Consider the following 15,087-nt stretch of genomic DNA (forward strand, 5'->3'; position numbering starts at 1 on the left):
GCTTGCGGAGAACGTACGAGGACAATACTATATTTATTTGACATAGCTCAAGTCTGATGATATGTCGAGAAAGGTGGAGAGCACGTGGCAGGAGATTTCTTTATGTACTTAAAGCACAAAAGAATATTTATTATGATTGCTATTGTCGGTATCGTTGTGTACTGGATCAGCCATTTACCTTCTATCCCTAAATTTTCTCGTCCTACCATGATGCCCTTTTACCCTGTCTCATTTTTCTTATTGATGGTATATCTACGAACATGTATACACGATTTATGCATTATATATACATATATATGTGCATGTATACATATATACATACACACTAAGAAACACGATAAAAATACGAGACGTGAGGTATATGTACGTGTATGTAAGCGTGCCTTTTCCACCAAGGAAGGCCTACCTTATACGATTAATTATGCTAAATTTTTTGCACAATTTATACGTGTAGTCGATACAGAGATACGCGGTTTTTTGCTAACCTGGGTAGTGAACTACGTTACTTTAGTGCGAGTGACGACGAGACGTGCAAAAGTATCACGCGGAAGATTATCAAGAAGAAATAATCTCGTGAGAGATTCCGAATTGCACGCGAAGGTAGCTGATCAGCTGGAGCAGCCACCTCTTGTCGCGAAACTAGAGATATGTAGGTCCATACGAGTCTCAACCTGTGGCTCGCGACATCTTCGACAATTCGAAGATCATCTCGCGAAATGATCGGGAAAAGAACGTATGATTGATGATTGAATTTTAGAGAAAGAAAAAGGGAAAGAGTGGAATTTGCCGCATTCACAGGACAAAGTCGAGAATCTCCGCATTAAGTGTAGAATTATCATTTTTATGCGGTAGACGAGCTCCTGCGTACACATCTCCGAGGATACCGGCGGCGAAACCCGAAGGAGTTATTAAACTTAAGAATTACTTTATCTGCTTACTTATAGTTGATTCCAAAATTGGTCTTTGTGGAAAACTTGTCGATTGTGAGTTGTATTCTATAGGATTAACTAAGCCAGGATTAAAAGGACATTTTTTATTCAAATTATAAAATTTATCTATATAATGTTTGATAGAAGAAGAAAGAACATTTTGATAGAATCGTGACTGATTAACGATCAATAATTTTTATCTAATAGATGTAGAAAAGTTTATTATGTCTATTGACAAATTTTAATGTCTTTTGATATTTACATCTTTATAAAATTCCTTTCATGAACATGTGTAGAAGAACGTCACAGATTGCATCACGTTGCGCGACGCTTCTAACAGTAAGATGAATACATTGCATCAGGTGTATGTTTGATGCAATGTTACAATTTGCTCTACTATTCGTTGAGTAAATGTGAATCCTTCTATTACTATTTAAATATTTCAATATAGTTTTTTTTATTGAGTAATCTGTGGTTTCTCATATTTCATCTTCCTTTTGTAATGTCAAACAATATGCAGCCTTTGATTTTGTCGCCGCGTATACCTCACTAGATGAAGTTTCTCTCGGTTGTGCTCTTCTATGATTGTAGCTTGTTTTTAGCTGTCGCTCGCCCCTCACCTGATTATCTCGACCCCATCCCCCTCACAATTGATATATAAATCAATGCCGTTTCACTCGAACATGTTACACGTTAAATGGATTAACAAAACGAAAACGATGACGCTGATTTTACGGGATGGTGTTTATAAATAAAGCTGTAAAAGCGAAATGGCACAGTCATTTCACCCAAATCGTTTACTTTATCAATGCAGATCAATTTTATTAAAATGGACAATTTATTCCGTACGTGACGTCCTTTAATCGATGTCTTACTGAGACTTTATGTAATACATCTTCGTTTCTGAAAGATATCGAATAATTAATATTTCAGATAAAATATCAGTTTAGACACAAATTTATTATTACATTAACGTAGTAGTTAAAATTTATTCTAAACATATTTTTTCATGCTGGAATCAAAGACTACTTTCTAGAATATATATGTTAAATAATATTTACGTTTTATATCTATCTTAGATATCATAATAAATAAAAATTGCATCTGGCAAGGAAGATAATTTAGATGAACATTTAAGATAAACGTTTCTGTTTGCAAATTTTGTAAGCGAGTTTTCTTTTATAATTCTTTACATTTCGTATTGCTTTGTTAACATTTCATTGACTTGCTTGTATCACGTACATTCTATTATATTGTTTTACTTTATTTCATTTACTAACAGTAATATTTCTTCTAAAACTACGTTTTATATCTATATATACGTACATGTAATAAAGAAAATTTTTTGAGTTGCGCAAGTTTTTTTCGAAAATTGTCTTAACATTTCAACGATCAAACTCTCTTCGATACTTTATATCGAAGTAAACCTCTCTTCAGTATGAAACATCGACGACATGTTCAATTGCAACAAGGATTATTTTATGCATTGCTGCAGGTTCCTTGCATTCGCTCCAAATTATTTAAATAAATATGAAAAACAAAATAAAATCCTAATAATAATCATAATAAAACCATTAAAAGTAGTTATTGTGTTCAATAATGATATGATTGAATGCTAAAACTTTTAAAATTCGTACAAATAAACGCCTGTGAATAATTTAGGTAAACGTCTTTTTGAATTTCTTCAAGTGTTTTTAAACATAAAATACATTTTCCGATTTGTAGAGGTAAATCATTAAGCTTATCATCAGGTAAGTTTATTTTTTTTCTTTGTGAAGAATTGGGAAAAATTGCGGAAATAAATATGAAAAACAAATCGATCAACTTTAGCGAATAACGTAAATTTTCCTGTCGTCTTTTTCGTTTTAATTTGATTTAATTTTTTCGTTATATCTTGAGCCAATCGCGTTATCTCACGTTTCGATTTCAATTTATTTATCGGCTGCAACAAATATGCATTTCGAGCATACGCGTGTAAAATTGATTTTGCTCGCATCTTTGCTTTTCAATCGATATAAATAATAGTTTGACGAGTTAACGTATTCTGAATGAATCGACATTATCACACATGTGCATATGAAAGCTTCGTTGAACGAGCGACGCCATGAATTCTTTCGAGCATCGAGAATCCCCGTCGTCCATCTGGTAACTCTCTGACGTTAAATCTCCACGAATGGTCCAACTCAAAATTTCCTTTCGAGTTCGGAACGTCAAGGACGTCGGATTATCAAGGTAACTACTGATGCATGAATTTTGCCGTATTTTATTTGTCTTCCTAAAGTTAAAACGACGAAGCTAACGCGGGTCCTCCAGCTAGCTTTGTCGCATTGTTGTTTGTTTTGAATCTGCCGCCGTCACGTGCGATTTATCGATATCACGTGCGCGCGCGATTCGAAGTCGCTCGCGCGGTCGATGGCGAAGTGCGAAGTGGGGTGGACGCGCGGGCTAGCACAAAGGTCACCTTCAGTCGGCCGGACGTTGCGGCGGTGACGATCAGAGTTGAGCAGTGGGACGTTGGCGCTCGTTGACAGCGGAGCGTCTCGACGTCGTCGTCGTGGTGGTTATCCGCGTTTCTTTGGTAAGTTGATTGTCGATCAGGAACATCGATAAGGAGGCATTCGAGTGCGTGACGCCCGTCGTCGGTTTTGCGTGATACTTGTCACTTGCGAGCGAGCAAACAGGCGACTGTCAATTGATCCCATTTAAGCAGCAGCATCGTTTCACAATTTCAATTTGCCGCGTACGGCGAACGTTTTCCCGGATCGCTCGCGGCTGGCATTCGCGAACGGGTTAAAGGTGCATTTTAGGTTAATCCCTCGCCGAGCAAAGTAAGCACAGTCTCGGTCTCGTTGCGTCTGTGCGACGGTTGAGTCGCGGTCGATTAGCGAGAGCAACATATCGCATCGGTTTACCTGGCATCTGTAAATAGAACGAACAGAGTTTCAACTTGCACGAGTAATCATGTAAAAACATAAGCGCGTATGCAAATAATTGCATAACCGGAGAAACAGAATGATATCGTACGGATCGAAACTATCTTTGAATGTTATCTTCGAGCGATCCGCTTCCTTAACAAGAATACTCTGAAAAATGGAATTGTTGCATCTTCTACACAAGCGAGATGCGTCTACATGTATCGTCAATGATAATTGAATGCAATTGGAACCGCATTCTCCGCGGTGTACAGTTGTATCCGGTGTAGGATTAATACAAGGGGGCCCACAGCAAAATTACTAACATGAATTAATGAAGGAGCAGAAATAACATTAGGCCAATTTACTTTAATCCGGCCCTGGTTGTATCTCGCGAGATCAGTGAGATCGCTGGAATGATGGATGGATACATCGCAATCGAAAATTAAGATTGTCGCAAATGTGTGTTTTATATGCGCCGTGTGATATCCAAGGCAGGATTTTTCAAGGCAGAACGCCGAGAATGATGCAAGTTCAACATGTCTCTCGTCGAGCGTAAATCGCAACGTCTCGTATGTGCCGGACGAAAAAAACTCTGGTGGCGACTAGCAAACTTTGTGATTTGCACGTTGCGAGCTGTTGACGCCGTTTCGCTTCTTTTGACACGCGGCCAGATTTCAACCGCCCGCACGTGTCATTTAATTTTAAGACTAAGGCGAAGGAGACCCTCGCGTGTCGCAACGCACTGCCAATTTTCGATAGTTGCGCGACGAGGCTTCGACGATTCTTCCACACATTGTTCGTTGCGTCGAGATGATGCCTCGCGGGTTTCCGATGAAATTCACGTGCGCTCTTTCTGAGGCTATCTCATATGTAATATTGCAGCAACGTTTCAGTAATGTTGCAATATTACTGCAATGTTGCTGCAAGCTCCTGTGCTGTATGGGATCTCGTATACCTTTTGATGCTCCATTGAGACGAAATGTAGTATCATTTTAATGGTGCGTTATTTCACCGCGGTATAGAAAAATTAATTTATAAAGCAAAAAGAATTATTCATTAAAAAATATTTTGCGTTAAGAATAACAGCAGAGAAACTGATACTGACTGGAATAGCGACTAAAGGACAAATAGTTTGCAGTATATTTCATTATTCTATTTTCTTTTTTTTTATTAAATGAAATATGAAGCGATTGTAGAATGTGTGTGTACTTTATGTATCTTGAGATTTAAGGTTAAAATTTACATTGGTCAATACTCTCAAAAATCATTGTAACGATTAATAAATATATTTCACGGGTAAAAATGTCGAGAGACCATAGACTCGATCAATGCCGTTGCGCGGATCAATCGGAAAGCGATGCGAGTAGTGAAGATGATTTGAGAGATACTCTAGACACACATGAGAGCACTGTAGAAATACGGAAAATAGATATGAAAAAGAGTTCGACCGTTTCTGCTAAAACTGGATCTTCATTGAAATATGCTATATCCAGATATACGTCAAGGAGATGTTCTACTGCCGTTCAAGTATTGAAGAAAATTGATATAGACAGAATGAGCAGAATCAGTCTGCAGAACATAAGGCTTTCTTCGATATTTCCACAGGCAAGCTCGTGCCTGTTACTTCACATAACGATGTTATATACATATCTTTTATCTTTCTCTCTCTTGTTACATTAATTTATTGCAAAATTTAATTTTGTACAGATGTTCTGGCCGAGTGACATTGAATCGGTTGAACAATTACCAACTGGCTCTTCGTTTGATCTAAGATTCGAGACACTCGAAGAAGAATACATCAGAAGTTTACATTTTCCACGGTTTATTAGAGAAAGAGTTACGACATTACTTCTCTTACGGATGCTTACTGATCTTCATGCTTTATTGTTCATTAATTGCAAAAAAAAGAAAAAGAAACGTTAATATAGAAACTGTATTACGTTATACAGTCACAACTGCTGTGGCAATGCAGATCTGAGAGACGACATAACTCCAGCAAGTATTAATACCAATGTAACAATAGAAAAATATTTGTTATAGAGTTATAAGGAATACTGTGATACAGTCATGGCTGAGGAAACGCCAGCACAGAAGTTTATAAAGCCCGGAAGCCACAAGGGCAAAGGGATTGCTGTATTCACCAGCGGTGGCGATTCTCAAGGTATTCTGGAGTAACTAAATAAATTGCATGATCACTCTCTTTATTTGGAAAAATTAATTAAATGTAATTAAATGTTGATTTTTGCTTATAGGGATGAATGCTGCTGTACGAGCAGTTGTGAGGATGGGTATTTATCTTGGATGCAGAGTATACTTCATCAGAGAAGGCTATCAAGGTATGGTGGACGGCGGAAAGAATATTGAGGAAGCTACGTGGTCGTCCGTGTCTTGCATCATTCACAGGGTACCTGTCGCAGAATCAAGATTATTGCATCATCATTGCTCATCGTTGCTTGTGTTTCGTGCCTATTCTATTTTTTCCTTTAGGGTGGTACAGTGATAGGCTCCGCTCGATGTAAAGAATTCAGGGAACGCGCCGGTCGTCGAAAAGCTGCTAAGAATTTAGTCAATCTTGGAATAACCAACTTGGTAGTGATCGGTGGAGATGGTTCCCTCACGGGTGCCAATCTCTTTAAGGAGGAGTGGTCCGAGCTGCTCAAGGAACTCACCGAGTCCGGTAATTGAGGAATGCATGGGCAACATTATTTTTTTATTTTATTTTATTAATATATTACGTGTATCCGTATTGGAACTGATGTTGATTCTTATTGCAGGCGAGATAACTGCCGAACAAAGCGAGAAGTACAAACAGCTGCACATAGTCGGTTTGGTGGGTTCCATCGACAACGATTTTTGTGGTACGGATATGACGATTGGTACTGATTCCGCGTTGCACCGTATCATCGAGAGCATAGACGCCATAGTCAGTACAGCGTATAGCCATCAGAGGACATTTATAATGGAAGTTATGGGACGCCATTGCGGGTAAATTTGTAGTTTACCGTTTGCAATTTTCCTCTCCGAGAAAAAAGGATTCGAAATTTCTGCGTTGTACGCATTGTACGCATTGTCGAGCATTAATTTCCGTACGTAAAAAAAACCGTCACGATGGATTTCAATTACAAGTCGATACGCGAGATTATCATGTGTATATCGTTATCGCGCTGAACCAATGTTGATTCTGCAGTACGATATAGATAAATAGGAGACTTTCGGCTAGGTATCTGGCTATTGTGGGCGCTTTAGCTGCGGAGGCCGACTATATTTTCATCCCGGAATGTCCGCCTCCCATCGACTGGCCTGAAAAATTATGTAGAAAGTTGGAGCAGGCACGTCTAGATTTTTGGAACAAAATTTTCTACATCGCATTGCACTAATTTCTACTAACTTGACTAAACGAGAAAGACAGTTTTTTTTTTCCTTTACATGTATGTTTTTCCGTTCGTTTATTTTCTGGTGTTACATGTGTTTTGAATTTGATGTTGAAAATTGCATTCCTCTGAATAGTGACGTAAAGTGGAATGCGAACGATTGATGTATGCATTTACGTTTTATTGTTTCGCGTCATTGTTTCATCGCGCATTAATTACTGTAGAGCTTAATTAATATAGATAAATGTGCATATAGGTAGGACGATTTGACCAACGGTACTGAAAATAATTAGACGACAGAGCCTTTCAGGTACCTGACATTAGCATCAAGTTTCTCCGCGGAAGTCTGCTATTCCTTTATTCCCGAGTCTCCGACAAGTGGTGACTGGAAAGAGGAGCTTTGCCAAGCTGTGCGACAGGCATGTTTCTCAACCAGTCGTTACTTCAAATTATTACTATTTTTGCTTATAACTGATATATATATTTTTTTTTGTATAAAAGTCCGCTACATTTATCGTGCACTCTTACATGCAACATGACGATAATAATCGCAATTGTGACCAGATATTTTTACATGTAAAATTTCCTCGCTCCTTGTCATTCATTTCATTTTAGCATTTTTGCGTAAAGATACATTGCAAATAAATTAGTTGATATAAACAAATAAATCACTACATCTTAGTTGAGCACAGCCTTTCGGATTCATAATCATCACGATCATCACGATAAAATCGAGTAATAACGTGTAACATTATTTTATACATGAGACTTGTAAATATTGCAATATTGAAGTAGAATTTTAGCTAGGTTTACAATATGCCATTACAGTTATCTGGCTCTGGTGGCAGCTATATGTTGCGAGGCTGATTATGTTTTCATCCCAGAATGGCCACCTGAGCAGGATTGGCCCATCAAGCTGTGCAAAAAGTTGTTGCAGGTTCGATAATATTTTTTTTGTTTTTTAAGATAAGCATATATATATTTATTTTTTTATCTCCTGTCTCATCCAACCTGCAATACAAACAGCACGTTGCTTTATGCAATTTATGCCTCATTTCTTTACAGCAATTGCAAGGTATTACGATTATTTTCTTTCAGTTGATTACTTTTGAGAAATTGCCAATATGCTTTATATCATCGCCTTTTCCTTTAATATAAGAAAAATCATTATTTTTTTTCAGAATGTCAGCACATGCATGCTACATTAAATTTGTTTTAAAATGACTTTTGATGCTATGCGTGTATGAATTACTATGCTATACTATACTATATGTTTATAAACAATGTATGTAACGTGATTTTACATTAATACTAATGAAAATTAATGCTCTTAATGGATATTACATTTTCTTTATATCACTATTATTATTAATACAATTGCATTAATGCACTAACTGTATTGTTATTATATTTCTATCTTTATTCTCATTTTTCTATTTTTGTATCGCTTGTTCCTAGATTTACTAGATGTACTGAACTTTTACTGTTGGCATACAAAAAGTTTACTATTATCTATTACTGTACACCTTCTTTTTAGGAAAGACTCACTGGTCAGCGACTCAATATTATTATCGTGGCTGAGGGAGCTGTGGACAGAAATGGCGATCCAATTACTGCTGACAAGGTGCATAAAGTTGTTGTAGAGAAGCTACAGCAGGATACGAGAGTCACTGTTTTGGGCCATGTACAAAGAGGTGGTAATCCTTCAGCTTTTGATAGAGTTTTGGTAAGAGATCTTATATCTTCTGAAATATACGCATAATCAAGCACATTTACAATATTAATACCGTCCTAGTGCTAGTACTAGCACTAGGATTCAAAATGGTCAATAATTTCTCTGTAATGTTTAAGAAGAATGTTTTTTATCTGATTAATCGTATGGTTCTAATTGGTTCGCACTCATAAAGAAAGGATCGGTAAATTACATAGGCGAAATATCCTTGAATGCGGACGTCGAACGATATTAAAATACTTGGTTGTAGATATTATTTTAAATTATTTTAATTTGCAATTTTCTCTTCTCTCTCTCGCAAAATCTGTCTATCTAAGTTTTCTCATGTACAAGATTAAAGATATATTTTTGTCAAATGCATTGTTATAGGGATGTCGAATGGGGGCTGAAGCTGTGATGGCTTTGATGGAGGCTACGCCAGATACGGAAGCGTGCGTCGTCACGTTGGACGGTAACCAGGCCGTGAGATTACCACTCATGGAATGTGTTCGTCGTACGAAAGCTGTAGCGGAAGCTATGGCCGTTAAGAACTGGGATCTTGCTGTTCAACTTCGAGGAAAGTGAGTGATTCGACGAACACAAACAAGTTCCAATATACATGTAACAATGTGAAATGCATGCGTTTACTTTTGCTCTTCAGAGGCTTCGAACGGAACTTGGAAACTTACAAGATGCTGACTCGTTTGAAAGCTCCAGATTTGGATCACGACGCAAATAAGGTATAATCATTTTTTTTGTTCATGTCTACATTCAGTCTGACGGCCCAAAAAAAGTTTAATTCTTTATATTTTATGTAATATTAACGTAGCATAAATCGTATTTAAATCGATAGGTAGATGTATATTGTGTTGAGTAAAATTTTGGGTCCTCAACCAATAAAAAGTAATAACGAATAATTACTACATATGTACTATTTAATATTGCTTCAGGAAGTTAGTGGCCGCACATTATCAAAGGTAAATTAGTCGAAAGGACGTTGCAAACATAAATTCTCTATAAATACCTTGTGAACGTAATGCTTCTAACATTCTCTTTTTCCTATAGCAATACACCCTGTGTGGACAAGTGAGTTAACACACTTTTGAAGTAGAGGCAATATATATTATTATTTTTCATACATTAAACCGCGAATAAACGCAACTAACAAAAGTATTGTGCGTTATTTAATGTCGTCAGGACAGAAAGAATCAAATGTGGCTGTGTAGTTTTTCATGCACGCTGCATGACGTAGGATGTGCTGGTTTTTCATCTCATTGATTATCTGGGACCTTGTTACAGGATAATTACACACTGGCGGTCATGCATATAGGATCACCGTCTTGTGGTATGAACGCGGCGGTTCGTTCCTTTGTGAGAAATTGTATTTATCGTGGTGACAAGGTATGGATACATATTGCGATGGAGATATTACACGACACGCCTCATATATTTGCTCTCATATATTTGTTGCGCTGATTTTTTGCATTACGTGATACAGGTGTACGGTATCGGCGACGGAGTGTTGGGTCTCATAGCCGGTAGATTCAAACTGATGGATTGGCCGTCAGTGACGGGTTGGGTCGCGGAAGGTGGTGCGAAGCTGGGAACGAAGCGCGCACCACCCCAGGAGGATCAGTTACCGCTAATTGCTCAGAAACTCAAGGAATTTGAAATTCAAGCGTTGCTCATTATAGGCGGCTTCGAGGTGACACATTTCATTTCTTCATGTGATTTTTGCACGTCGAATTCTTGGACGAAGAAAGGTCAGCGTATTCTTTTTTGGTTGCTAGGGTTATCAAACTGGTCTGACATTTTTCAAAGCGAGGGATAAGTACGAGGAATTCCGGATCCCTATTGCCATGATTCCCGCAACTATCAGCAACAACGTACCGGGTACCGAATTTTCGTTAGGCTGTGATACAGCTTTAAACGAAATTTCCGAAGTAAGCATCACTTACTATATATGGAGAAAAAGAAAAAGGAGAGATGTGCCTTAATTTAAAAAATAAATTACATATCGTTTTTTCTGTAAGATCTGCGATCGCATACGGCAATCGGCACAAGGTACTAAACGTCGTGTCTTTATTATCGAAACTATGGGCGGATTCTGCGGCTATTTGGCGACAGTCGCTGGCTTAGCTGGAGGCGCCGATGCCGCGTACATCTACGAGGAGAAATTTAATATTAAAGACTTGAATCAAGACGTCATCGCAATGGCAGCGAAAATGTCGGAAGGCGTCGAGAGAGGCCTCATTATCAGGAACGAGAGCGCTAATGAGAATTACAACACGGAGTTCATGTACAGACTATTCAGCGAGGAAGGAAAAGGTTTATTTAGTTGCAGGAGGAACATACTCGGTACGCATACCTCATTCTCCTCTTCTAATTTGTATAAATCGTATAAATATCTCGATAATTCGATTGCGAATATTAATATAAATACTTGTTATTAAATAAATACTTGTATTATTGAAATCAGGAAAATATTTGAAAATAATAAAATAAAAATATCCTTTTCTGTTAGGTCACATGCAGCAAGGTGGTTCGCCAACGCCATTTGATCGTAACTTGGGAACGAAGATGGGTTCTAAAGCGGTGGAATGGTTCAGTGATCAATTAAGAAAATGCACCAGTCCCGATGGCAAGACAGTTACCACAGCAGCTGACAGCGCAGTGATGCTCGGTATTATCAGACGACAATATAGATACACACCGTTCACGGAACTTATCGAAGTTACCGATTTCGAGTACGTATTCTAATGGATTCTTACGGTGAATCATTTTAAAGGGGAAAATACCTCTGTAGGGCTAAAAAATGCAATTTTTTGAAGAGTTTTTTTGAGAGTACATACGTTTAAGAATCTATCTTTAAATCTGCATGAAAAAATTCGGAAAACTACGGAAGTTATAGTCTATTAATTTTTTTACCTATAGAGGTATTCCCCCCTTAATCGATCTCTCTATAGTGTAGAATATAATATTCGATAAAACTTTTTAGACATCGCATTCCGACGTATCAATGGTGGATGAAGCTGCGTCCGTTACTGAAGGTATTGGCAAAACATGAATCAACGTACGAAGAGGAGGGTCTTTACATAACGATCGAGGAGATGGATGAGCAAAAGGATCCACCCCTCGTGTAAATCATAAAAATAATTGTCTAGGAACGTAGGCGGGGTAGAGCGATCATGCGAAACGGACGTTGCTAATCGTGTAGAGAGTAGATACTGATTGAGAGTATTGTACGATGTTGTAATAATTCTGTTACTATGCTGGACAAGAAGCAAATCTTGTACGTATTGAATTATGCGCATCCGGTTGATTTTTATTATTCGCATTACTAAATCTTGAGCAACGTGCGCTGCATATGTTCTTGTTATCGTTATTTATTTAAGAGATCCGCACGCGAAAATTTCGAATGTAAGTCATTTGGACGACTAATGGATACGTGATCGAGAATATAGAGACGCTTCTTTCTTCTTAGAAGTCATGTTTGTATCTTGAAAATTCTCCAACTCAGGTCAGAAATAGGTACAAAGGCAGTACCTGAAACGCAAAGGTAAGGTATATACTTTAGACATCACGTCGACGACGATACGATATTGCCAAAGAGACGATTTTACCGATATATCATCGTTGGCATAGAACGGATTGGTATTGTTATCTTGTAGTAACGTTAAAATGCGTACATCGATGTATAATATTGAAGACGTATTAGACTTGATGTATATAAAATTTAGCGTATAACATATGCGAGGTTCAAATTATGATATTACAAGATCATTTTTACAAAATATGATTTTTGCAAAATATAAGAACAGAAATGATTAAATTGGAGATTTTTTAGGGACATGCATAAAATACTTAAATTTGATATGCTACTCGAACCTAGTACATACATAATTAATTACGAATTTAGCAGTAAAATTCAAGTAATAATTTACAAACTTTAATTAACATTATCGTTAAAGCTCCGAAACTTTTACAAAATTGTGAGTTGAAAAAGTTAAAGCGAGTTAAACTTTTAACAAAGATTAAATTTTTATTTCGATATTCCTTTAGTCCAATTTTATTATTTAATGTAACCGATTGGACGTTTTTAATTAATATGATTTGCAGTTGTAACATGGATCGAGAAGTAAATCAGATTGAGAAATTCTACAGGTTTCACAGATTAAACATTTCTGAACTGTATTTGTGGTCTAAGATATAGGATTAAAAAAGTAATGTGGTATTTTGCGTCCGTGAAAGTGTTTATTCGGTTTAGCGTTACTCGAAGCTATAAAAAGCTATTGGAGAATATACCTGTCTACCTCAAAAACATAATTTTGCAACGGTTGAACGAACGACTCGCAGGAAAGAAATCGACCTCAGTCGCGCGTTAGTTGCATGTAATGTTAAAAAAATTCGCTAAAATTTAAGGCTTATGACCACAAAAATATTTAGATTTAATTCGCTTTCTCTTACTACAATATAATCTCGTCTATTTATCTTTCTAGAAAATTGTACGAGTATTAATCTCATAATTGTTTTCGACGTATAAGGTAGCATTTATCATGTCCTTATGAGAAATTCTAGAACCAAATCTTAACATCCTGACATCACTGAAAATTATGGTCTCGTAGAAACTCTTACTCGCGTCCGTGAGTTTCCGTAAGTCAAAGTGAAATTACCTGACGTAATTAGCTCGACGCAATTCACTGACGAAAGTTGATAAAGCGTACGATATGATTTTGCACTGTAGTTACGCGTATATATTCATGCATTTGGTGGTATTCGCGTAAGAACTTCGCTTGGATGCTCGACGCAACCGCGACGCGATGATTTATAATAGATATTAAGATTATATGAAGATCGGTTTAGAAAATAGCCATTGACATATGTTGTGTAAAGAATATAAAAACAATTACACGCATACATTATGGTTTATTCGATAACGTTGACACATACATATTATATATATACACGCGCGCGTGTAAGAGTTATTCAGTAAATTGCTTATTTCAAGTTGTTATGAAGTATGTATATAGTCTACTAATGGATGATGAAGTAGCTCTTGTTGAAAAATAATCAAATAATATCACTAATGATACTTACTTCAATAATACATTGCGTAGAAGCATCTTGTTTATTTATTAATCGAGAGGCTGAACTGTTGAACGAAAATGCGACGATACGGGAAATATAGATTTTTATTGACTTGTCAAGTATTTGTACATAGAATTGTAGTTTTAATTACAACTTGCATAAACGCATTTGTGCGTTTTTATTATATTGTTTTATTATGTCTAACTATAAATTGCAATCAAGTATACTAAATGAATTTTAAAAAGGTGATTTTTCTTATAGTATCGTTTTATTTCAATACGATGTACATCGAGTTTTGTTGGTGTAGATAAATGTTGATATTTAATATTATTTCGATAGGGAATCATTTATAATTCATATGTATATGTCTTGACAAGATATATAAATTATAAATGTACATGTACATGTACATGTAATTATCGAATATGTTATTATGAATTACACTCTCTACGAAGCTAAACATGTAAAAATAGTGCTTGCATAATGTCGAACGTTTAGTTATCCGCCGCTGGCGCAACATGAGAGTGTATAAAAAAAGAGGTATATCATTTTTACAATCACAGAGATATATTTTCGACTCATTGTTGATCAATGAATTTACACCGTATTCAGTGTATATAGTATTACAGTTATATAATTACTATAATTTATTTTTCTCCTGAACATTCAATAATTATCGACGTCAGTGCGTTCTCGACGAGCTACGTATGAGATTGCATTCGCCGACAATTCCAGATTTTGTGCAAATTGATTGTTGCGACGAATTATCTAAATTTCTAAGGGAAAAACAAATACGTATTATAATACACGCTGACGATGTTATATATCTGTGTCATGAAATAAAACTATATCTTCTAAATGTGTCTACAATGTCATTAAATCTAAAATTGTTTATAATATATTATATACTTAAAAATGAAATTTTTTGTTTAATTCACACATTTCTAATTCGAATTCTAATAAAATAATTCTAATTCATACTTGTCTAATGTTACGCGGATCCACGTAGCAATCTCGAATTTTCGTATCTTTAAATTAGTCCAAGAAGAAAAAAACCCTTACGAATGTTTACT

The 15,087-nt window shown here is 36.4% G+C and overlaps 1 protein-coding gene across 4 annotated transcripts; it reads left to right on the forward strand.

Annotated features, from left to right (window-relative positions):
- Window positions 1-3,375: 3,375 nt before the first annotated feature.
- Window positions 3,376-14,873, forward strand: LOC105276531 (ATP-dependent 6-phosphofructokinase). 4 transcript variants are annotated; one of them, XM_011334228.3, is made up of 17 exons: window positions 3,376-3,507; window positions 5,885-6,005; window positions 6,097-6,248; window positions 6,332-6,521; window positions 6,619-6,829; window positions 7,065-7,173; window positions 8,753-8,941; window positions 9,317-9,507; window positions 9,588-9,666; window positions 9,877-9,903; window positions 9,992-10,012; window positions 10,226-10,327; window positions 10,425-10,631; window positions 10,717-10,869; window positions 10,960-11,284; window positions 11,451-11,673; window positions 11,925-14,873. In XM_011334228.3, exons 2-17 carry the CDS (start codon window positions 5,912-5,914, stop codon window positions 12,067-12,069), a joined length of 2,418 nt encoding a protein of 805 aa, XP_011332530.1. In that variant the 5' UTR covers window positions 3,376-3,507; window positions 5,885-5,911; the 3' UTR covers window positions 12,070-14,873. The 4 variants fall into 4 exon arrangements, with proteins under 4 accessions (XP_011332530.1, XP_011332529.1, XP_011332533.1 ...); XM_011334227.3 differs by lacking the exon at window positions 7,065-7,173 and adding an exon at window positions 8,044-8,152; XM_011334231.3 differs by lacking the exons at window positions 9,877-9,903; window positions 9,992-10,012.
- The last annotated feature ends 214 nt before the right edge of the window (window positions 14,874-15,087 follow it).

The sequence above is a fragment of the Ooceraea biroi genome, chromosome 6, assembly GCF_003672135.1.
Source record: "Ooceraea biroi isolate clonal line C1 chromosome 6, Obir_v5.4, whole genome shotgun sequence".
Classification (NCBI taxonomy): domain Eukaryota; kingdom Metazoa; phylum Arthropoda; class Insecta; order Hymenoptera; family Formicidae; genus Ooceraea; species Ooceraea biroi.